General features: G+C 41.5%; 2 protein-coding genes across 2 annotated transcripts; both read right to left on the bottom strand.

The window, feature by feature from the left end:
* Positions 1–1,704: 1,704 nt before the first annotated feature.
* On the bottom strand, positions 1,705–14,366 carry LOC135079482 (mucin-2-like). Its single transcript, XM_063974140.1, has 4 exons — positions 13,861–14,366; positions 4,129–7,890; positions 3,430–3,783; positions 1,705–2,433 (listed from the first exon to the last, which is right to left on the bottom strand). The coding sequence occupies exons 1-4, from the start codon at positions 14,338–14,340 to the stop codon at positions 1,705–1,707; spliced, it is 5,325 nt and encodes a 1,774-aa protein (XP_063830210.1). The 5' UTR covers positions 14,341–14,366.
* A 3,526-nt stretch (positions 14,367–17,892) lies between these two features.
* On the bottom strand, positions 17,893–20,252 carry LOC135079407 (mucin-2-like). The gene has a single exon (XM_063974065.1). It carries the CDS (start codon positions 20,245–20,247, stop codon positions 18,073–18,075), a length of 2,175 nt encoding a protein of 724 aa, XP_063830135.1. The 5' UTR covers positions 20,248–20,252; the 3' UTR covers positions 17,893–18,072.
* Positions 20,253–25,016: the final 4,764 nt, after the last annotated feature.

Raw genomic sequence — 25,016 nt, 5'->3', positions numbered from 1 at the left:
CACACCAACCGATCAATATGGACATCATTGGGTAGGCACAAGTGATGAAAGCTATAATATAAATTTTAGCCTTTTAATTGAAATATTCAAATTCGCTTCACTTGTTTCTTTAGAGAAGACTTTCTAAGACTTCTTCTTTTCAGCCAAATGACGTCCACTGCTGGACAAAGGCCTCCCCCAAGGTTTCTAAGACTATCTAATGGAAATCATTTATGCATTTTTATTTGTCTAGCGGCCGTGGTATACCAATGGTATTAGGATATTCTTTGCTTTATTTTAACCGGATCCCATCAGTAATTTCCATGGATTCAAAGTACATCCTTGTGGTTAGGTCTTGTTTGTGTAAAGATGTGTTGTTGGTAGATCTTTGTCAATAAATAAATAAATTCGATATCATATCAGACAATTTTTTTTAATTATGATGCCACAATGTTTGGCTCTATGCTAGTTTACTGTACACAAATACATTTTGTATAGTTGACAGCGTTTTTGGGACAAAATAAATTTTGTTTTTCAATAAGACCCGGAATCTTGTGTTATATCAAAAAATATGATCAAAATTATCTTGTGAATAAGCGGATTCATTTGATAAATCGAATAAAATGCATTACAATATGCGTATGCTATTTTCTGATAACATAATGATACCTACGTAAATTAAGTATTAAGTGATAATAATCGATAATTTTATTTTATTATAATATTGAACCTCATGCATCATCAAAACAACTAATCTTTAATAAAAGAAAGGTAATAAACAAGAAACAACTTTATTTCTTAACGTATAACATCACAACCTACAATATTTCTTTGCTCTAATAAATGAATCACATTTCAATTATGTACATACTTGTTATTTACACTATGTATATAATTTATCAAGAAGATTTAATAAATTCCAAGAGATATCATAATTTAATCCTTATTAATAATTTTACACATAGATAAGAGTATGTTATTCGAGTCAATTTCCTTTAAAATTATAATTATACTAAAATACACTACATTGTTAATCACAATACACATTTATTTCGCTTAAAATTTAAGCGTTTAAGAAATTAGATCATTAGAATAGGAGGATATTGTATATCAAGTAGATAATAGTTAAAAATAACTTGCCTTGCAAATAACCTTTAATGATAAAAATCTGTTTTCGTATAAACAAAATTACATTTACAATAGCAATTTAGTAAATATATACATTTTTTCTCGATAAACTATACATATCTACACATTATCACAATATTATACTGTTTGAAATGTTCTACAAATTAATCAATTGAACTCATACTATGTTGAACTAAAGCATGGCGTTTTCGGCTGTAAATTGTAGTGTACGACTTAATAAGATTAAATCTACAAAACAATTCCACTGATATAGCTATAAGCTACTTAATAATCTCTGATTACATGCAGTAGTAAATACTGCATTATAATTGAAACACGAAAGAAAAAGTCTGTTCTGACCGAATGTCGACCAGCTTAAGAAAATGTAACAATACAGAAAGAAAAGAAGCGAAAATTTTAAGCACAAATTTTACAGATACAGACTCTTACAATAATAATATTAACAAATATTTTACATTATAACATGCTGTCTCAAAGGGACAGTCTATTCTACCAAATATATTAAGTTCTTTTATAGTCTTTTAAAGAATCTAATGCTGTGATCAATAAAGGATTTGCATCGCATTCGTTTTAAAATCAAACAGCTAGTATACTGTTTCTAAAAGGGTTCACACCAACGTCAGTGTATACTCTAGCTCTTGGAACAGTCATGGATCTGGGCAAATTGTCGTAATCGATTTCTTGGACGATCACTGGTGGCGATCGCCTTCTAGCCGCTAGTTTGCCAAGTTGATAGAACACAAGGCACAATAAGAAAAGTACTGTAGCTGATATAACGGCCACCATGGTAATTGTGAAGGGGTTCCAGAAGCCTGGATTATTTGATGAGCTCTCATCAGTAGGGTCAGCAGTGGTGACATCTTCGGTTGTGTTATCTCCGGCAGTTGACCATGTTTCAGTGACGGTTCCTGTGAAATCTTCGTCAACAGTGTTCGTCCACAGTGGTGTCGTGCTAGAATTACCATCTCCTTCACCGTCAAAGTCAGTCACTGTGGTTGTAGATCCAGTGACACCATCCCCTTCGCCACCATTGTCACCATCCCCTTCACCGCCATTATCACCATCCCCTTCGCCGTCAACGTCAGTCACTGTGGTTGTAGATCCAGTGACACCATCCCCTTCACCATCATCGTCGCCATCCCCTTCGCCGTCAACGTCAGTCACAAGGGTTGTAGATCCAGTGACGCCATCCCCTTCATCACCATTATCACCGTCAGTTACTCCAGGGGTCGATGGGCCAATCTCAGCATCCTCTTCGCTGTCACTGTCAGTTACTCCGGGGGTCGATGGGCCATTTTCAGCATCCTCTTCGCTGTCACTGTCAGTTACTCCGGGGGTCGATGGGCCATTTTCAGCATCCTCTTCGCTGTCACTGTCAGTTACTCCAGGGGTCGATGGGCCACTTTCAGCATCCTCTTCGCTGTCACTGTCAGTTACTCCAGGGGTCGATGGGCCAATCTCAGCATCCTCTTCGCTGTCACTGTCAGTTACTCCAGGGGTCGATGGGCCATTTTCAGCATCCTCTTCGCTGTCACTGTCAGTTACTCCGGGGGTCGATGGGCCATTTTCAGCATCCTCTTCGCTGTCACTGTCAGTTACTCCAGGGGTCGATGGGCCATTTTCAGCATCCTCTTCGCTGTCACTGTCAGTTACTCCAGGGGTCGATGGGCCAATGTCAGCATCCTCTTCGCTGTCACTGTCAGTTACTCCAGGAGTCGATGGGCCATTTTCAGGATCCTCTTCGCTGTCACTGTCAGTTACTCCAGGGGTCGATGGGCCATTTTCAGCATCCTCTTCGCTGTCACTGTCAGTTACTCCAGGGGTCGATGGGCCAATGTCAGCATCCTCTTCGCTGTCACTGTCAGTTACTCCAGGGGTCGATGGGCCATTTTCAGCATCCTCTTCGCTGTCACTGTCAGTTACTCCAGGTGTCGATGGGCCAATGTCAGCATCCTCTTCGCTGTCACTGTCAGTTACTCCAGGGGTCGATGGGCCAATGTCAGCATCCTCTTCGCTGTCACTGTCAGTTACTCCAGGGGTCGATGGGCCATTTTCAGCATCCTCTTCGCTGTCACTGTCAGTTACTCCAGGGGTCGATGGGCCAATGTCAGCATCCTCTTCGCTGTCACTGTCAGTTACTCCAGGGGTCGATGGGCCATTTTCAGCATCCTCTTCGCTGTCACTGTCAGTTACTCCGGGGGTCGATGGGCCATTTTCAGCATCCTCTTCGCTGTCACTGTCAGTTACTCCAGGGGTCGATGGGCCAATGTCAGCATCCTCTTCGCTGTCACTGTCAGTTACTCCGGGGGTCGATGGGCCATTTTCAGCATCCTCTTCGCTGTCACTGTCAGTTACTCCGGGGGTGGATGGGCCATTTTCAGCATCCTCTTCGCTGTCACTGTCAGTTACTCCAGGGGTCGACGGGCCAATGTCAGCATCCTCTTCGCTGTCACTGTCAGTTACTCCAGGAGTCGATGGGCCATTTTCTGCATCCTCTTCGCTGTCACTGTCAGTTACTCCGGGGGTCGACGGGCCAATGTCAGCATCCTCTTCGCTGTCACTGTCAGTTACTCCAGGGGTCGACGGGCCAATGTCAGCATCCTCTTCACTGTCACTGTCAGTTACTCCAGGGGTCGATGGGCCAATCTCAGCATCCTCTTCGCTGTCACTGTCAGTTACTCCAGGGGTCGATGGGCCAATGTCAGCATCCTCTTCGCTGTCACTGTCAGTTACTCCAGGGGTCGATGGGCCATTTTCAGCATCCTCTTCGCTGTCACTGTCAGTTACTCCGGGGGTCGATGGGCCATTTTCAGCATCCTCTTCGCTGTCACTGTCAGTTACTCCGGGGGTCGATGGGCCATTTTCAGCATCCTCTTCGCTGTCACTGTCAGTTACTCCGGGGGTCGATGGGCCATTTTCAGCATCCTCTTCGCTGTCACTGTCAGTTACTCCGGGGGTCGATGGGCCATTTTCAGCGTCCTCTTCGCTGTCACTGTCAGTTACTCCGGGGGTCGATGGGCCATTTTCAGCATCCTCTTCGCTGTCACTGTCAGTTACTCCGGGGGTCGATGGGCCATTTTCAGCATCCTCTTCGCTGTCACTGTCAGTTACTCCAGGGGTCGATGGGCCAATGTCAGCATCCTCTTCGCTGTCACTGTCAGTTACTCCAGGGGTCGATGGGCCATTTTCAGCATCCTCTTCGCTGTCACTGTCAGTTACTCCAGGGGTCGATGGGCCAATGTCAGCATCCTCTTCGCTGTCACTGTCAGTTACTCCAGGGGTCGATGGGCCATTTTCAGCATCCTCTTCGCTGTCACTGTCAGTTACTCCGGGGGTCGATGGGCCATTTTCAGCATCCTCTTCGCTGTCACTGTCAGTTACTCCAGGGGTCGATGGGCCAATGTCAGCATCCTCTTCGCTGTCACTGTCAGTTACTCCGGGGGTCGATGGGCCATTTTCAGCATCCTCTTCGCTGTCACTGTCAGTTACTCCGGGGGTCGATGGGCCATTTTCAGCATCCTCTTCGCTGTCACTGTCAGTTACTCCAGGGGTCGACGGGCCAATGTCAGCATCCTCTTCGCTGTCACTGTCAGTTACTCCAGGAGTCGATGGGCCATTTTCTGCATCCTCTTCGCTGTCACTGTCAGTTACTCCGGGGGTCGACGGGCCAATGTCAGCATCCTCTTCGCTGTCACTGTCAGTTACTCCAGGGGTCGACGGGCCAATGTCAGCATCCTCTTCACTGTCACTGTCAGTTACTCCAGGGGTCGATGGGCCAATCTCAGCATCCTCTTCGCTGTCACTGTCAGTTACTCCAGGGGTCGATGGGCCAATGTCAGCATCCTCTTCGCTGTCACTGTCAGTTACTCCAGGGGTCGATGGGCCAATGTCAGCATCCTCTTCGCTGTCACTGTCAGTTACTCCAGGGGTCGATGGGCCATTTTCAGCATCCTCTTCGCTGTCACTGTCAGTTACTCCAGGGGTCGATGGGCCATTTTCAGCATCCTCTTCGCTGTCACTGTCAGTTACTCCAGGGGTCGATGGGCCAATGTCAGCATCCTCTTCGCTGTCACTGTCAGTTACTCCAGGGGTCGATGGGCCAATGTCAGCATCCTCTTCGCTGTCACTGTCAGTTACTCCAGGGGTCGATGGGCCATTTTCAGCATCCTCTTCGCTGTCACTGTCAGTTACTCCAGGGGTCGATGGGCCATTTTCAGCATCCTCTTCGCTGTCACTGTCAGTTACTCCAGGGGTCGATGGGCCATTTTCAGCATCCTCTTCGCTGTCACTATCAGTTACTCCAGGAGTCGATGGGCCATTTTCAGCATCCTCTTCGCTGTCACTGTCAGTTACTCCAGGGGTCGATGGGCCAATGTCAGCATCCTCTTCGCTGTCACTGTCAGTTACTCCGGGGGTCGATGGGCCATTTTCAACATCCTCTTCGCTGTCACTGTCAGTTACTCCAGGGGTCGATGGGCCATTTTCAGCATCCTCTTCGCTGTCACTGTCAGTTACTCCAGGGGTCGATGGGCCATTTTCAGCATCCTCTTCGCTGTCACTGTCAGTTACTCCAGGGGTCGATGGGCCATTTTCAGCATCCTCTTCGCTGTCACTGTCAGTTACTCCAGGGGTCGATGGGCCATTTTCAGCATCCTCTTCGCTGTCACTGTCAGTTACTCCAGGGGTCGATGGGCCATTTTCAGCATCCTCTTCGCTGTCACTGTCAGTTACTCCAGGGGTCGATGGGCCATTTTCAGCATCCTCTTCGCTGTCACTGTCAGTTACTCCGGGGGTCGATGGGCCATTTTCAGCATCCTCTTCGCTGTCACTGTCAGTTACTCCAGGGGTCGATGGGCCATTTTCAGCATCCTCTTCGCTGTCACTGTCAGTTACTCCAGGGGTCGATGGGCCATTTTCAGCATCCTCTTCGCTGTCACTGTCAGTTACTCCAGGGGTCGATGGGCCATTTTCAGCATCCTCTTCGCTGTCACTATCAGTTACTCCAGGAGTCGATGGGCCATTTTCAGCATCCTCTTCGCTGTCACTGTCAGTTACTCCAGGGGTCGATGGGCCAATGTCAGCATCCTCTTCGCTGTCACTGTCAGTTACTCCGGGGGTCGATGGGCCATTTTCAACATCCTCTTCGCTGTCACTGTCAGTTACTCCAGGGGTCGATGGGCCATTTTCAGCATCCTCTTCGCTGTCACTGTCAGTTACTCCAGGGGTCGATGGGCCATTTTCAGCATCCTCTTCGCTGTCACTGTCAGTTACTCCAGGGGTCGATGGGCCATTTTCAGCATCCTCTTCGCTGTCACTGTCAGTTACTCCAGGGGTCGATGGGCCATTTTCAGCATCCTCTTCGCTGTCACTGTCAGTTACTCCAGGGGTCGATGGGCCATTTTCAGCATCCTCTTCGCTGTCACTGTCAGTTACTCCGGGGGTCGATGGGCCATTTTCAGCATCCTCTTCGCTGTCACTGTCAGTTACTCCGGGGGTCGATGGGCCATTTTCAGCATCCTCTTCGCTGTCACTGTCAGTTACTCCGGGGGTCGATGGGCCATTTTCAGCATCCTCTTCGCTGTCACTGTCAGTTACTCCGGGGGTCGATGGGCCATTTTCAGCGTCCTCTTCGCTGTCACTGTCAGTTACTCCGGGGGTCGATGGGCCATTTTCAGCATCCTCTTCGCTGTCACTGTCAGTTACTCCGGGGGTCGATGGGCCATTTTCAGCATCCTCTTCGCTGTCACTGTCAGTTACTCCAGGGGTCGATGGGCCAATGTCAGCATCCTCTTCGCTGTCACTGTCAGTTACTCCAGGGGTCGATGGGCCAATGTCAGCATCCTCTTCGCTGTCACTGTCAGTTACTCCAGGGGTCGATGGGCCATTTTCAGCATTCTCTTCGCTGTCACTGTCAGTTACTCCAGGGGTCGATGGGCCATTGTCAGCATCCTCTTCGCTGTCACTGTCAGTTACTCCAGGGGTCGATGGGCCATTTTCAGAATCCTCTTCGCTGTCACTGTCAGTTACTCCAGGGGTCGATGGGCCATTTTCACCATCCTCTTCGCTGTCACTGTCAGTTACTCCGGGGGTCGATGGGCCATTTTCACCATCCTCTTCGCTGTCACTGTCAGTTACTCCGGGGGTCGATGGGCCATTTTCAGCATCCTCTTCGCTGTCACTGTCAGTTACTCCAGGGGTCGATGGGCCAATGTCAGCATCCTCTTCGCTGTCACTGTCAGTTACTCCAGGGGTCGATGGGCCAATGTCAGCATCCTCTTCGCTGTCACTGTCAGTTACTCCAGGGGTCGATGGGCCATTTTCAGCATCCTCTTCGCTGTCACTGTCAGTTACTCCAGGGGTCGATGGGCCATTTTCAGCATCCTCTTCGCTGTCACTGTCAGTTACTCCGGGGGTCGAAGGGCTATTTTCAGCATCCTCTTCGCTGTCACTGTCAGTTACTCCAGGGGTCGATGGACCAATCTCAGCATCCTCTTCGCTGTCACTGTCAGTTACTCCAGGGGTCGATGGGCCATTTTCAGCATCCTCTTCGCTGTCACTGTCAGTTACTCCAGGGGTCGATGGGCCATTCTCAGCATCCTCTTCGCTGTCGCTGTCAGTTTCGGATTCCGTTATGGTAGTGGGTGCAAGCGTTGTTCTCTCTGTGTATATCTCGCAGTCATCTTCGTTTGTTGATGATGGGATGTACCGGAAGGAGTCGACCAACACCACTGATCCGGCTGATGCCATACCCATCAGTACTATCTGAAAAAGAAATTAAGGTAAGTACTGCACTTATTGAACCAGCGAACTTTATACCGCCAAAAGTAGTTTTAACTTTTATGTCACCGGAAAATTCTGACGTAGTTACATTACAATCTAAACTAACCTAAACCCCTGTTAGTTTACAATTTGACGCGCTATATTTTAAACTAGCGGCCGCCCGTGACTTCGTACGCGTGGATCCCGTTTTACTCCCTTAGGGGTGGAGTTTCGTAAAATCCTTTCTTAGCGGATGCCTACGTCATATCATCTACCTGCATGCCAAATATCAGCTCAATCCGTCCAGTGGCTGTGCGTTGATAGATCACTATGTCAGTCAGTCAGCTTTAAGTTATATATTATACTAGCTTTCCGCCCGCGGCTTCGCCCGCGTGGAATTTTGTCTGTCACAGAAAAACTTTATCGCGCGCGTCTCTGTTTCAAAAACCGGGATAAAAACTATCCTATGTTCTTTCCCGGGACTCAAACTATCTCTATGCCAAATTTCATCAAAATCGGTTGCGAGGTTTAAGCGGGAAAGCGTAACAGACAGACAGACAGACAGAGTTACTTTCGCATTTATAATATTATACTAGCTTTCCGCCCGCGGCTTCGCCCGCGTGGAATTTTGTCTGTCACAGAAAAACTTTATCGCGCGCGTCCCTGTTTCAAAAACCGGGATAAAAACTATCCTATGTTCTTTCCCGGGACTCAAACTATCTCTATGCCAAATTTCATCAAAATCGGTTGCGAGGTTTAAGCGGGAAAGCGTAACAGACAGACAGACAGACAGACAGACAGACAGAGTTACTTTCGCATTTATAATATTAAGTTGGGATATAATATATAGTTGGGATTTAGATTAGTATAGACTATAAAATAACTATAGGACTATCCAATATGCATTGTGCAATGCAAGGTAGCAGGGAAGCGCTGGACGCAGGACGCTACCAATCGATCAACATGGAAAGCATTGGGGGAAGCCTATGTTCAGCAGTGGATGTCCTATGGCTGAAATGATGATGATGATGATAAATATAAATAAATACGAAAATTCGACTTATCAAAAGACGAAAAATGCATCCAGTGTGGCAAATGCATAAGCGTAGTGTTCCGTAGTTACCATTACGCACACCTGTCGTAGTAGTATCAATTTTAGACAGAAAAAACTTAATCATTTGAATGATATTAGTAGTAGTACTTTTTACATCATTTAACTTGATTAGTAAGGCCCAGGACAGACGGTGAAACGCAACTGCAACGAAACTGCAACTGCTAGTTACTTTTGAGTTGCATCTAAGTTTCTGCTATAGCGTCCGTTGAGAGACCACACATGACGCGGCCAGTTTGAAACTTCCAAACTTTGCAACTCAAAAGTAACTAGCAGTTGCAGTTTCGTTGCAGTTGCGTTTCACCGTCTGTTCTGGGCCTTAGTCAACTGTTAGGCCTTTTTAACCTGTAGGTAGCCTACTTCACCGATTTCATGCACTAACACCATGTTTGTTTTTACGTTTCATAATTTTATCATTTCGGGCATTGATTTATATTGTATGTCGATTTATCGATTATAATTGTACTCGTAGGTACTTGTGATAACGGAACTCACATGGCCTTGAAACGTATTGGCGCCATTCACGGGGATAATTTCTAATGAGTCAGCTATCACTTGCAGCATTTACCATAATTATGCAACTGGACATTAAGGAAAATCAACTATTCTTTCAAATTAAGTTTCGGTATTTTTTGGGTTAACTACTGATCAAATCAATCAAATGGACAAACTCTCATTTCTGCCTTTGTTGTAAATTCAATTTAGAGTAAAAGTATACAATTCTCAACATATAAGAAATCTTGAAAGTAAAATATCTACATACACAAGGAATTTAGATATACATCAGCTACAGGACTTTAAACGTAAATGTTGCAATAAAAATATTGAGAAGGAATTATTGGTGCTTATCTATTGATTTTGTTTGTAGGTAAGTACTTAGTAGCGGACTAATCTTTATTGCTACAAATGTACACATTTGCGGATGTTAATATTATGAAATATTATCTAATAATGATAGAATAATACAATTTCATTCCTTACAATCTATTAAAGTTATAGTTTACACAAACAAACAACGCATGGGCTATGTTTGTAAGTAAGTGTACCTAAAGGGCACACTTACTGAAGGTCAGTTCTCTAGAATCTTAGGTTCTCTCTAGTACTCTCTTTAGGAACTCCTTGACTTTTACCCCTATGGTTTCGTCGTATCAAACAAAGCATGTCCACTACTGGACAAAGGTCTTCCCCAAGGATTTCCACAATGAATATTTATCGAGGAAGGCTACAATAACATCACTCTATAGCAGTGGTTCCCAAACTTATTTAGTCTACTGCCCACTTTGAGAATATATTATTTTTTAGCGCCCCCCATTTTTGTAGTCAAGAGTCGAGCTCAGTTGGTGTCTAAGAGTCCTCTTAGTAGATGACGCCTCCTAAGCCTCTACACAACGTCCCGATTTTTTTTCTGGGTCTCTTACTGCCCCCCTTTAAGCCTGCAGCGCTCACAAGGGGGCGTTATCGCCCACTTTGGGAAAGACTGCTTTATAGCCAATAGAGGCGGAGCAGTAAACAAAAATGTTGCAAAAAAGGGAAATATTCAAAATATTTTCCTGTACGAAGTCGCGGGCACAGCTAGTGCCAATAAAAACCGAGCCAGTACAAGCCAAGATTACCGCGGAAAAGTTAAACTGTCAATGAACCAGCAACGGAATTAATCAGAAGAACATAGCTGCGAGGAGTTCGAGTGATCGACTTTGCTCCAGTGCAAAAAATGACAGTTAACAATCATCTCAATCAAGAGGTATTCCTAATCATAAATAACCAATATGAAAACAATAAGTACGCATACCTGAATGGACACTTATCACTTAAGTTATTTGTTCGTAAAATCTCTTAAAAGAATGGTGATTTTTCTTGGTCGCCATTTTTTTCAGGCCTCACAAGATTAACACAAGCTTTTCGATATTAATTTCTGGATTTCTACTGAGGTTATTTTATCTCCTAAAGAGGTAAACAATATTTTGTTAATGATATTGGTTTGTCGACATTTCAGACAGATCCAGTAATTTGGAAACACGGGACCCATTTAAGAATTGCACAATTGTTAAAACATTTATAAAAAATAATATTTATACCAGAAGTAACAAATGCAGACAAGGTAACACTTACGTGACCATTAAATTCGTTATTAGTGGGATTTACAACGCCAATTCTCAGTGATTTCCATCCAGAAATGAAATTTGCGGACATTGGCATATACACCACTGTACCAATGGTGCCATAATTCCCATTTTCATTCATTTCCTGAATTATGATGATAATCTGGTTGATTAGTTGTTTATCGTCCATGTACAAGTTGATTTCAATATCACCACCAACACTCATAAGAAAGTTGAAAGATGCGACGCAACTCAACAAAACTGCTGGAGCGATGAAGTTCGTGGATAGAGGATGTGGGCTGTCGATGTCTATCGAGGAGTAATTTGAAAATATCCAAGGCACCACGTTTGGATTATCTCTACAAGCCCCTTTTCCCGTGTCAAATAACGTATCAAAGTCATTTTCGAAGTTGTATGAGACACAATCGCTGCACAGTACACTCGGGCTCATGAACAGCCACACAAAACACAGAAGAGCCGCTCGCGGCATCCTGACGACACGGTTGAGCCGGACGCTCCGACAATAACTTATAACGAACAAAACTAAATCTCTGTAATTTTATTAATCTCCATTATCGAAATATTATAAAATGAGGATAAGATAAAATTCTTTGAATTAGAATAGCGGTTCGCTTGATTGTTATTTTATTTTGGCTGAATCGCACATCGGTGGTGGTGACAGACTTACCTACTTATTTACATAAATATGTTAGGTCAAAAGATCGCCACTCAAAAAAGTATTAGAAACTACAAAATTATAGAAATCAATTTGTGGAATTAAAAAAATATCAAAACAAATATTGACACTACGCATTTTGATTAGCAAGCTGGAAACATCATGTCGCAGGGACTTCCATATCTGTCTATTGAGCTGCCGATGTGCCTTAGCGTCAACGGAGGTCTGCAGTGTCATTGAACGTCGTTCAGAAAGAGGTCAATCGTCGAATCCAACTCGGCTGGGCAGCGTTCGCGAAGCTACATAGTATCTTTTCGTCCAAAATACCTCAACGCCTCAAGATGAGTCTTTAATCAGTGTGTGTTACCAGTAATGACATACCGCTCCGAAACGTGACCTCTCACCATAGGCCTCATAAAGAAGCTCAAAGTTGTACAGCGTGCTAAGGAAAGGGCTATGCTCGGTGTTTCTTTACGAGATCAAATCAGAAATGAGGAGATCCGTAAACGAACTAAAGTCACTGACATACTTAGCCCGACGGATTAGCAAGCTGAAGTGGCAATGGGCAGGGCACATAGTACGCAGAACTGACGGCCGATGGGGAAGCAAGGTTCTGAAGTGGAGGCCACGTACCGGAAAACGCAGCGTGGGACGTCCACCCACATGGTGGACCGACGACCTGATAAAGGTAGCAGGAAGGCGCTGGATGCAGGCCGCTACCAACCGTGCGATGTGGAAGTCATTGGGGGAGGCCTATGTTCATCAGTGGGCGTCCTATGTCTGAAATGATGATGATGATTTTAATCAGCCCTTACGTTCAAACCTGAATACAGACCTCTAAGATTACCAGATTGACTCACCTAATAAAGATAGAAGGGACCATACTTCCCTCAGTAATGTAGTCTAAAGGTTTGGCTAATCCAACGCGATCACATGCGATCGGCCGGCGTGCAGCGATGGCGATCAATGCTTTTAAGGTTCGGCCAAACCAACGCGATCACACGCGATCAGCCGGCGTGCAGCGATGGCGATCAATGCATTTTAAGTCTGATCGCCATCGCTGCACGCGCTGGCTGATCGCGTGTGACTGCGTTGGTTTGACTGAACCTTAATTAGTTATATCTAAGGGCAACAAAAATAGTTGCAAATTCTGCAAAAATACTTCTTTTGGTACGGATAAAGTACATTCAGGGGATAAGATAAGTGCCTAGCTAGGTTTTATTAGCAAATGATTCTTTTTCAACATCGAGAATTGCTTGAATCTACTCGTTAGGAGTCTTCTTTGTTTGTGCTTGTAGATATTTAACAGAATATGGCAACAAAAACTATGATTCGTGCATAGAATTTTAGATAACATATACCTCTCGTTCCCATCGCTGCAACTACTGTGTAGCCAGGATCTACAGCTTGAACGCCAATAAAAACCCAACTAGTGAAGGTTAAGTTTGTCCCGGGGGAAAGTAAAACTGTCAGTGGACCCGCAACGAAATTAATCAGAAGAACATAGGAGGAGGAACATTCGAAATTAAGGTTCGACCTATCTACAGTGCAAAGTGGATGACAGAAGACAAAACAAAGGTTTAAGCAACCTTTAAGAAAAGATAAATGCACTACGGACAGTCAGTAAGCATCAATATTATGAGGACCTATCTTGTGAAATATTAGCTACTGGTCAATTACTAGCTGACCTGGCGAACTTCGTGCCGCCCCATTAAAAAGTTGTCTTAACTTATAGAATACAAATGGCATCATTAATTTATAAAGGTAGTTATTCTGTTTGACCAATAAATATATTTTGACAATAGTTCGGCGAACTTCGAATGAATTTGTGAAAAGAATTCAGTTGACCTCAAGACAGTGTTTTATTCACTAGTATTAGTAGTCCCCCAGTCAGTGTAGGTAGGAGTGAGTGATATCGGCTAGGGAGTGCTCAGGGTTCACCCTTCCTTTCTTCCGGAATTCCTTCAGGAATTCCACCCTCTTCTAAGGGAGGGTTAAACAAATACATTGTACAAATTAAACATAGAAAACACCAAAAATATCTAGGTTCTATTTATGCCACATAACATAAAGTAGATAATACTTACATGACCATCAAATTGGTCCTCTGTGGCATGATCAACGTCAATCCTCAGTGACGCCCATCCAGGGATGAAGCTTGCATCCATCGACGAATACACCACCGTATTAATGGTGCCATAGTTCCCATTGTCATTCAATTCCTGAATTACGATAATCAGCTGTTTGACCATGGGTTCATTGTCCATGTACAAGTTGATTTCAATTACACCATCAACACTCATAAGAAAGGTGGACGATGCGACGCAACTCATTGAAATTGCTGGAGTGATAAAGGACTCGGATAGAGGATGAGGGCTTTCTACGGCTATTGAGGAGTAATTTGCAAGTGTCCAAGGTACCAGGAAGGCATTATCACCACAAATTCCTTTTCCCGGATCAAATTGCGTTTCAAAGTCATTCTCGAAGTTGAATGAGACGCAATCGCTGCACAGTACACTCGGACTTATGAACAGCCACACAAAACACAGAAGAGCCGCTCGCGGCATCCTGATGACACGGTTGAGCCGGACGCTCCGACACTAACTTATAATGAAGATCAAAATTAAATCTCTGTTCAAATTTAATTAATCTCTAACTTATCGAAATATAAAATGAGGATAAGATAAATATTTTGAATCAGTATCGCGGTTCGTTTGATTGCTACTTTTGATTGATCGAATCGCAGATCTTTGGAAGTGATAGACATACTTATTTATGATAATGTCAGAAACCTACAATCAACCAAAATTAAAATGCAACGTAATTACAGTCTAAAAGTATTTTAAATTACAAAATTATTGAAATGCAGCTGGGCGGTTACAAAATATTCAAAACAACGTAAGTATGAATTATTCAAACTTGTTTCTATACAGAATACAGATTATCTCTAAGATTATCTGAGTAATCTAGCAAGGTCTATTATTTTCGGCGCGATAATACTTTCGTTGGTTTCAGCTAAATGACGTCCACTGCTGGATAAATTGGAGGAATGGCGTCGTATTACGAGGGATGAATCGTGATTCACAATGATGACCACGACCACTCTGACAAAAGTGTACCGACTGAGAAGAAGAAGAAGAAGCTGGATAAATTCCTTCCCCAAGTATTTCCACAACGACCGATTCTGCGCTGTCCGCAGCCAAGTACTTCCCACTACCTTCACCAGATCGTCGGTCCACCTAGTTGGAGGCCTGCCCATACTACGTCTTCCGACTCGTGGTTGCCACCCAAAAACTTTTCTGCCTCAGCCTCCCCAGTTTGGTATTTCTGCGGGCTATGTAGGTTACTTATACTATCACTTTACTAATATTATCAAAAAACCGGCCAAGTGCGAACGGACTCGCGCACCGAGGGTTCCGTACAAACCTGTAGGTATATGACGTATAACTTTGATTTTGTTACAGCTTAAAGGTATTATAGACCTGAGTATTTCATATTTTCAATTTAACATCCCTGTTAAAAAAGAAAGGGGTAGTAACTTTAAAATTATTAAAAATGTACATAACACTTACGTGACCATTAAATTCGTTCTTTGTGGGATTTCTAACGTCAATCCTCAATGATTTCCATCCAGAAATGAAATTTGCGGCGATTGGCGTATACACCACTGCACTAATGGTGCCATAGGTTCCATTTTCATTCATTTCCTGAATTATGATAATAACCTGGTTGACTAGTTGTTTATCGTCCATGTACAAGTTGATTTCAATAACACCACCAACGCTCATAAGAAAGTTGAAAGATGCGACGCAACTCATCAAAGCTGCTGCAGCAATGAAGTTCTCGGATAGAGGATGTGGGATGTCGATGTCTATCGAGGAGTAATTTGAAGATATCCAAGGCACTACGTTTGGGTTATCTCCACAAACCCCTTTATCCATGTCAAAAAGCGTATCAAAGTCATTCTCGAAGTTGTATGAGACGCAACCGCTGCACAATACACTCGGGCTTATGAACAGCCACACAAAACACAGAAGAGCCGCTCGCGGCATCCTGACGACACGGTTGAGCCGGACGCACCAACAATTGCATCTAATTAAGATCAAAACTTAATTCAATTAATCTCTAACTTATCAAAACATAAAATGAGGATAAGATTACATTTCTTGAATTCAATCGCGGTTCGTTTGATTTGCTACTTTAGATTGGTCGCATCGCAGATCATTGGTGGTGATAGGCATATACTTATTAATACTTATGTCAAATGACCAACAAAATAAAATTATTATCTACAGTATAAAAACATTTTATTATAAAATAAAAACGATTGAAATTGACGCTGACGTTACTTTTGGCCTAGTAACCAAGCGTTGAACAAAACTGATCAGAAAATTATACAGGGTGTCCCAAAAACAATGGATAACCCTGTAACCATCAATAGGCCTCGCCATGGTCTCCCTAACGTCCAATTTTGACCCCAGTAAAAAGAGCTGCTGAGGCAGCAGGGTTCAAGTGGAGGCTACGTACCGGAAAGCGCATCGTAGGACGTTCACCTACAAAGTGGACCGACGACCTCATAAAGGTAAGCAGGAAGGTGCTGGATGCAGGCCGCTACCAAGCGGTCATTATGAAAATCATTGGGGTACAGGCCTATGTTCAGCAGTGGACGTCCTAAGGCTGAAATGATGATGATGATTAAATGTTGCTTTATTAAAATTCCTACGCTAAAAATTATCAATTTGTATTTAATGCCACTATGCAGTCCTAGTTTAACTATTACGAGAAAAACTCATTTTTGCAGTTTTCATACTAGTTGCTATTCAAGTAGCCATAAGATAAAAATAATACAGAATACATAGGCTTGTGATACCTACCTTTTTAGAATCTCAATTAACCAAGGAAATTTTTAAGGTAATGGGCACGATAGTCTTCCTACATTTTTTTACACGATGGCTGATCAAAAGTGCAAGACAATGAATTAATTTTTCCTTCTTCTCTGTAATTTCTTAAAATTTTCATATTTTTAAACTAGTTTGTTGAACTTTAATCTTTTCTTTTGATAGCCCAACTATCCCTTGTGATAAGGAAAAAAACTAGATTGAAAAGTATCCTCATTTGTAGAAATGGCATGAGAAAAAGTAATTGCAGGTGGCAATTTTCTAAAAATGCACAAAAACTTGAAAATCTTGAAAACGGTGATATTTTTACTGGGGTCAAAATGGGATGTTAGGGAGACCATGGCGAGGCCTATCGATGGTTACAGGGTTATCCATTGTTTTTGGGACACCCTGTATACGCAAACGGAATACATACCATTAAATGAATAAACGTCGCAAGGAAAATACGAGTAGCATACAGCGCAAGAAAAATAATGAAGTAGGTATATTTCAATCAGAATTCTTGAATGGATCATTAACAAAGTCAACAGTGAATTCTGAAGATAGAAGGACAATACTTGCTCTGGGTCAGGGTGAATGTCTTGTGGCCATTATAATTAGGAGGCCATTATAATTAATATTTAAAGAATTTACAGAAATTTATATTATTAGTACGGATAGAAACACTTGAAAATAACTTAGTATTCAGGTAAATATTATAGTTAGTTAACTCCTAGCCAGTTAATATCAGCAAAGTGTTTCTTTTCAACATTACGTGGTTAGTATTACTCGCCAGGGATCTCCTTTGTTTGTTCTTGTGGGTTTGTATCTTAGGGTTTTTAAACTAATAAAATAATATTCAAAAGGGCAACAAAATCCTTGATTAGGGCATAGATTTTTAATTTGTAGATTTACGTTATTTTTCAACTGTCATACTTCACTAAAATCATTATTGCTTTCAAAATTTTAATAATTATATTTTACATAAAGACGGAGACATAATAAATTGGCTACTTACGAGTATTATTACAATAGACCACTTTAATTTCTTACCTATTTCTGTTTTCTTACTAAATGGACATGAAGTACACGAGTATCTACGTTCTACGTCATACAAACATCAAGTAACAATATAAACAATGTATCTCTTAATTTTCAACCGACTTTTATTTAAAGTTGTTGCATTTCACGAAGGCGAGTGAGCTTTACATGTGTAGTGGCTCGTTACTGTTCGTTTTTCAAACTTTTTGATAGACATTACACTATCGTTATGTGCATGTACACGTAAAACTCACTTGCCTTCGTTAGTTTCAAGAGCTATAACTACATGTGAAACATTTACATTTTGGAACTAAGTATTCTAGAATAAATACCTTACACACTATGAAATATGATTTGAATATTTATAACGGTAAGTTCCGCCTAAATGATTCCATCTTCTATGCTTCTTAACCTTGGCATGGTAACGAGTTGGGGCAGCTGGTCATCGTCCTCAGTGAATACAGTTGGTATTTCTTGAACGACAGTCGTTGAACTAAGCTTGAAAATGGCGAATCCAACCAAGCCCACTGCCGCGAGTGAGCCCACAGTGACGAGAGATATTGAAAGGGGAGTCCAAAATCCCACTACTTCTTCATCTTCAGGTGGTACTGTTGTGGTTTCTCCATCAGATTCTGGCATTGTAGTTTCAACTATATCGTCAGTAGTTGTTAAAGTGGTTTCCAGCGTGGTCGTGTCAATTTCTGTTTCAGTCGTTGATATAGTTGGTAGATCTGTTGGTGTTGTGTCAGTTTCTGATGTAGAAACAGTTGTAGTACTTGATTCAGTAGTAGTTGGTGTTTCTGTGATTGTTATTTCTGTAGTTGTGTCTGTTTCTGTATTTGTAGTTATTTCTGTGGTTGTGGTTGCGTCAGTTTCGGTATTTGTAGTTATTTCTGTGGTTGTGATTGCGTCAGTTTCGGTATTTGTAGTTATTTCTGTGGTTGTAGTTGGGTCAGTTTCTGTAGTTGTTGGTGTATTTATTTCTGTGGTAGTAGGGACATCAGTTTCAGTGGTAGTAGGGACATCAGTTTCTGTGGTAGTAGGGACATCAGTTTCTGTAGTAGTAGGGACATCAGTTTCAGTGGTAATAGGTATATCAGTTTCAGTTGTAGTGGGTATATCAGTTTCAGTGACATCAGTTTCTGTGGTAGTAGGGACATCAGTTTCTGTGGTAGTAGGGACATCAGTTTCAGTGGTAGTAGGGACATCAGTTTCAGTGGTAATAGGTATATCAGTTTCAGTTGTAGTGGGTATATCAGTTTCAGTGACATCAGTTTCTGTGGTAGTAGGGACATCAGTTTCTGTAGTAGTAGGGACATCAGTTTCAGTGGTAGTAGGTATATCGGTTTCAGTTGTAGAAGGTATATCAGTTTCAGTTGTAATTGGTATATCAGTTTCTATGGTAGTAGGGACATCAGTTTCAGTGGTAGTAGGGACATCAGTTTCAGTGGTAGTAGGAACGTCATTTTCAGTGGTAGTAGGTATATCGGTTTCAGTTGTAGAAGGTATATCAGTTTCAGTTGTAGAAGGTATATCAGTTTCAGTTGTAATTGGTATATCAGTTTCAGTGGTAGTAGGTACATCCGTTTCAGTGGTAGTAGAGACATCAGTTTCAGTGGTAGTAGGGACATCAGTTTCAGTGGTAGTAGGGACGTCAGTTTCAGTGGTAGTAGGTATATCGGTTTCAGTTGTAGAAGGTATATCAGTTTCAGTTGTAATTGGTATATCAGTTTCAGTGGTAGTAGGGACATCAGTTTCAGTGGTAGTAGGGACATCAGTTTCAGTGGTAGTAGGGACGTCAGTTTCAGTGGTAGTAGGTATATCGGTTTCAGTTGTAGAAGGTATATCAGTTTCAGTTGTAATTGGTATATCAGTTTCTATGGTAGTAGGGACATCAGTTTCAGTGGTAGTAGGGACATCAGTTTCAGTGGTAATAGATATATCAGTTTCAGTTGTAGTGGGTATATCAGTTTCAGTGACATCAGTTTCAGTGGTAGTAGGAACATCAGTTTCAGTGGTATTGGGTATATCAGTTTCAGTGGTAGTAGGTACATCAGTTTCAGTGGTAGTAGGGACATCAGTTTCAGTGGTAGTAGGGACGTCAGTTTCAGTGGTAGTAGGTATATCTGTTTCAGTGGTAGTAGGTATATCTGTTTCTGTTGTAGAAGGTGTATCAGTTTCAGTTGTAATTGGTATATCAGTTTCAGTGGTAGTAGGTAAGTCAGTTTCTGTGGTAGTGGGTATATCAGTTTCAGTAGTAGTTGGGATATCAAGTTCTGTAGTAGTTGGGATATCAGTTTCTGTGGTACTAGGTACATCAGTCTCTGTAGTCGTCGCTATAACAATTTCAGTGGTAGTAGGTATGTCAGTTTCGGTGGTAGTAGGTATGTCAGTTTCGGTGGTAGTAGGTATGCCAGTTTCGGTGGTAGTAGGTATGTCAGTTTCTGTGGTACTAGGTACATCAGTCTCTGTAGTCGTCGCTATAACAATTTCAGTGGTAGTAGGTATGTCAGTTTCGGTGGTAGTAGGTATGTCAGTTTCGGTAGTAATAGGCATAGTTTCAGTTTCGGTGGTAGTAGGTATGTCAGTTTCGGTGGTGGCAGGTACATCAGTTTCGGTAGTAATAGGCATAGTTTCAGTTATTGTAGGTATATCAGTTTCGATGGTTGTTGGCATGTCTGTAACGGTGGTAGTAGGTAACTCAATTTCTGCGGTGGAGATAGGTAGATCTGCTTCTGTGGTTAATATATCGATGGTAGTCGGTGTATCTTCTTCTGTAGTAGTAGTTACATCAGTAATGGGTAAATCGGTAGTTGTTTCTATATTGGTTGTTGTAAGATCTGACTCAGTTGTAGAAGCTTCATCTTCAAAAGTATCTTGAATTGGAACTTCGTCGTACGAGTATATTGTTATAGTATGTGAGATAATGTCGGTAATATCAAATGAAATATTATCTACGAAGAACGTTGATCTCTTTGCGATATGAGCGTGCAGTACAACCTGAAATAAATAAGTGGGTGAAGTTTAATATGCAATTGATTATATAGTTTTTTTATTGATTTGAGATTAATTTCACATTTTACATTGACAAGGTGTTTAGTTAAAATGTAATTCTAAAAAATTCTAACACTTAAATATGCAAAAAAAGGCTTGAATATGAAACAAAAGCTGGAATCGGCATCATTGATTTAAAGTGATAAAGACTATAAAGATCTTAAAGTTTTTATACGGCAGGTACTGATGACTGTACAAACCGAAGTACATGTTTTTCAATCATTTAAATACTTTTCATAATACAAATACTTACGTATCCATATCTGTATTCTCCCTTAACATCCACTTGGATAACATTCCACCCATCCTCGAGCTCCCAGTTATTATACATCGAAACATCTTTGATAGCGACCGCTGCATCGTCGCCATCAACACTCTTCTTAAACACCATCAACGATAGAGAATCCTCTTCAGATTCCGACGACAAGTACACGTTGGCTTTAACAACACCGTTTGATAGATAGAACAATTCTGATTGCACACACAGGTCAACTTTTGTAAACTCTCCATTCACACCATATCCGAGATTCGTTGAGGGGTATTCCACGCATGATTTCGGATCGAAGAAATCTTTGTCACACGACGAAATAGCAAGTGAAATAAGTATTAAAAATAATCGGCACATTTCAGTATCCGTGCGCGTGCTATGTATTAATCAGTGATTTTGTTGTGATCAGAAACGCCGTAGATAGGGCAGTAATTTTATCATAATTGGCCCGTGATTTTTCCGATTTTGATTACGGTAATTGATAGGCTATCTTGATTATTTTGCTTGCGGCGTTCAAGTGCAGTGTCAAATAATTTTTTTGCCTGGGTATCCCAGTTTTTTAAAATAAGATGTGCTGCTACAATCTCAGCATATTTAAAAAAAAATCTAAATGGAGGAAGCTGCCTGCATCTCACCTGATGAAAAGTGATGATCATGGCTATTTCTTTAGTGCCTTTGTTATTATGTAATGCTATAGCCATGCCATGCCCTTATTGGAAGTTTAATATCTACAATAATCTATCATCATCATCATCATTTCAGCCATAGGACGTCCACTGCTGAACATAGGCCTCCCCCAATGACTTCCACATTTCACGGTTGGTAGCGGCCTGCATCCAGCACCTTCCTGCTACCCTTATCAGGTCGTCGCTCCACCTTGTGGGTGGACGTCCCACGCTGCGTTTTCTAGTACGTGGCCTTCACTCCAGAACCTTGCTGCCCCATCGGCCGTCAGTTCTGCGTACTATGTGCCCTGCCCATTGCCACTTCAGCTTGTTAATCCGTCGGGCTATGTCAGTGACTTTAGTTCGTTTACGTATCTCCTCATTTCCGATTTGATTTTGTAAAGAAACACCGAGCATAGCCCTTTCCATAGCATAACAATAATCTATACTAATATTATAAAGAGGCAAGATTTGTTTGTAACAAATAAAAATCAAAAACTACTCGACCGATTTTAAAAATTCTTTCACCATTACAATCCACTTACGATAGGTATTTTTTAAATATTTTTTAAGTTAGATAACAGTAGTTATGCAACATCGTTAGTGTGAAGTCAGGGCGGGCGCCAGTTCGCAGATTCGCCAGTATAAATTCGTGTCAGGTATACCTACTGTCAGCAGCTTTTTACACAAAGCGGTATGTACGAGTCCTCTGGGAATAGTACCATAACTTAGAAAAAAGGCTGGGAAAGCGACATGTAACGAAAACTCCCCTCTGTGTTATGCTAGTTTTGGCCTTTAACTTTGCTCGGATTAAGGGTCTTGATCGTCATTAGAGCAACGCTAATGCGAACGAATTATTTTTTTAGTTTGCACTCATATTCAAAACTAGCTTTTGCCCGCGGCTTCACCCGCGTGAAATTCAGTTTGTCACACACAGATCGTCATAAATTATAGCCTACTAGCTAACCCGGCGAACTTTGTTCCGCCTTAATGGCAATAAATAAGCAGACTTTTTTTTTTTAATTTCGAACGGGACAAAAAGTATCCTATGTCCTTCTCCTGGCTCTAAGCTACCTCCCTGACAATTTTCAGCTAAATCGGTTCAGCCGTTCTTGAGTTATAAGTGGAGTAACTAACACGACTTTCTTTTATTTATATAGATATGTAATTTTGGGTTATAAACAATAATACTGTAAAGTTTAATCAAAATCCTTTCAGTAGTTTTTGCGGTAAAGAGTAACAAACATGATAACATCCATACAAACATTCGCATTTAAAATATTAGTAAAGAAAAGAAGTAACAGACAAAATCATCTGTACCTAGCTTATACTTTAATGTCTCTATTTATAACACTAATCTACCTTATCTATAAGTTAACTATTCAATTTTATCACGATAGTTTTTACACGATAAAGTCTGAAGAATTTTTAATGACGTAAATTCATTAAGGAATTTAAATATCAAATACCAAATATTTTTCTATTTACAGATAAGGGATCACGAAAAAGAAAAATATTTGGCGTTTTTCTTTTTAAAAGTTTACTAACTAGTACTAGTACCTATTTGTTCCTACGAGAAGAACTGTACATTTTGTACTCTACAGGGTGGAATTTTGTAATGCCATCTGGAGGGAAAGTACTCTTAATATTGTAGATAGAAAAATGTTCTCAAAGAAAACATTCCTTTATTTTTTTAAAGAAATAGAACTGCATTCAAAGATTTCCAAAAATTTGCTTGCCACAACGGGAATCGAACCAACTAAAATCTGTTAAAAATTACACCCTGTATTTTTATTACATCGACCGATAGGGTTAAGTACAAGGATGAAATCTCTCTAACATACTTGATAAATCAAATGAAAGGAAAACCATGAAATCTTACATTATTTTTATTATGTTACAGAAAATTTTATGGTATGGTAGTGAATTTTCGAAAAATTTTCGAAAATCTTTGAATGCAGTTCTCTTTCTTTTCAAAAATAAAGGAATGTTTTCTTTGAGAACATTTTTCTATCTACAATATTAAAAGTACTTTCCCTCCAGGTGACATTACAAAATTCCACCCTGTATGTTAGACCCAATAGAAAAACAAGCCACTATTGTGTTATTAAATGACAAATGGGAATTTTCATCATAGTCCTGCTCTTAATCAGGACCTGCTCTTGAGTAGACATCACCTCAACCATTAATAGAGACTTGTTGTACCACCATTATACTCTACCATATTCATCCGAGTCACAAACATTACTATGAGGTCTCACAGTGCGTGTGGACACACAGGGTCCCAAATACCTATTCATAGATAATACTTAGCGACGGAGTGATACACACGAACCAATCACAGAGCTCTATTCAACGCTGTGCGTTCGAGTTCTGGTGCTGCTTCACTTATGCAAGTATCGTTTGTGAATACGAGTGTTATTTAAAGGATGTCAATAATTCTAATTTTACCCTGTATAGGTTTAAAAAATGTCGGCGTAACCTGCCCTTAAGCTTAGGCGCAGACCACCGATTTTGTCGGGCGATAATTTAGTAGGGCAGTTAATCAGTGTGGGCATGTTTGGAAGTGCGCACATTAAGCCGATTTGGTATCGACAGATTCTTCATTCAAATTGATATCGTGCTCAACTATCGGCCAATTAAAAGTCGGTGGTTTGCGCCGAGGCTAAAATAGACTGACTCATATAGGTAGTAGGTACCCATTAATAGAGACTCGATCCAGCATTAGGTTACGGAGCAATCGCACCGTAGCCAGTTAATATCTGTAATTGATATGCAAACACGTCCCGCCATGGATTACGTTATACTACTGTGATTTACTGTGCCGATGTACCGCGAAATATGCATTGCGGTTGCTATCTAATCTACAATTCGATTGATTGGTCGTAGATTTTAAAGAATGGTGGATCGACCTGTGGAGGTGTAGTTAGTAGTGGTTAAAACCTAAGAATATTAATAAGAATAAGAATATTCCTTCTTAAAAGTTTACTTATCAACAAAGGACGTTCACTGCTGATCAAAGGCCTTCTCCATAGATTTCCTCCATGACCGTTCCTGCGCTACCCGCATTCAGGCTCTCCCTGCAACCTTCACTGTAACTTCAGATGTATACAGTGTGAGTCACGTTAAAGTGTACATATGAAAATAGATGAAACTAGACCTATTTTTATCGACAAAAAAGAGGTCAAAAATATTTTGAGATTTTTTTTTATTTTTTTATAGAATTTTTTTTCTTCCAATTACTTATTGTAAAGAAAACGTAATAACTTTTAAACTAAGCGGTATATCCTGATAAAATAAAAACAGTAATAATGCTAAATAACAGGCAATACTAAAAA

The sequence above is a fragment of the Ostrinia nubilalis genome, chromosome 16 (assembly GCF_963855985.1).
Source record: "Ostrinia nubilalis chromosome 16, ilOstNubi1.1, whole genome shotgun sequence".
In the NCBI taxonomy this organism is placed as follows: domain Eukaryota; kingdom Metazoa; phylum Arthropoda; class Insecta; order Lepidoptera; family Crambidae; genus Ostrinia; species Ostrinia nubilalis.
The sequence above is the reverse complement of the archived record's forward strand: the minus strand, read 5'-3'. Positions and strand labels throughout refer to the sequence as shown.

Coding starts and splice junctions, on each gene's coding strand:
- LOC135079407 (XM_063974065.1), bottom strand. CDS start 20,247: ATGCCTATTACTACCGAAACTGACATACCTACTACCACCGAAACTGAC.
- LOC135079482 (XM_063974140.1), bottom strand. CDS start 14,340: ATGCCGCGAGCGGCTCTTCTGTGTTTTGTGTGGCTGTTCATAAGTCCG. Junction 7,891..13,860: donor AGGACCAATTTGATGGTCAT/GTAAGTATTATC, acceptor TTTCTTTTTCAG/ATAGTACTGATGGGTATGGC. Junction 3,784..4,128: donor GCCCATCGACCCCCGGAGTA/ACTGACAGTGAC, acceptor GACAGCGAAGAG/GATGCTGAGATTGGCCCATC.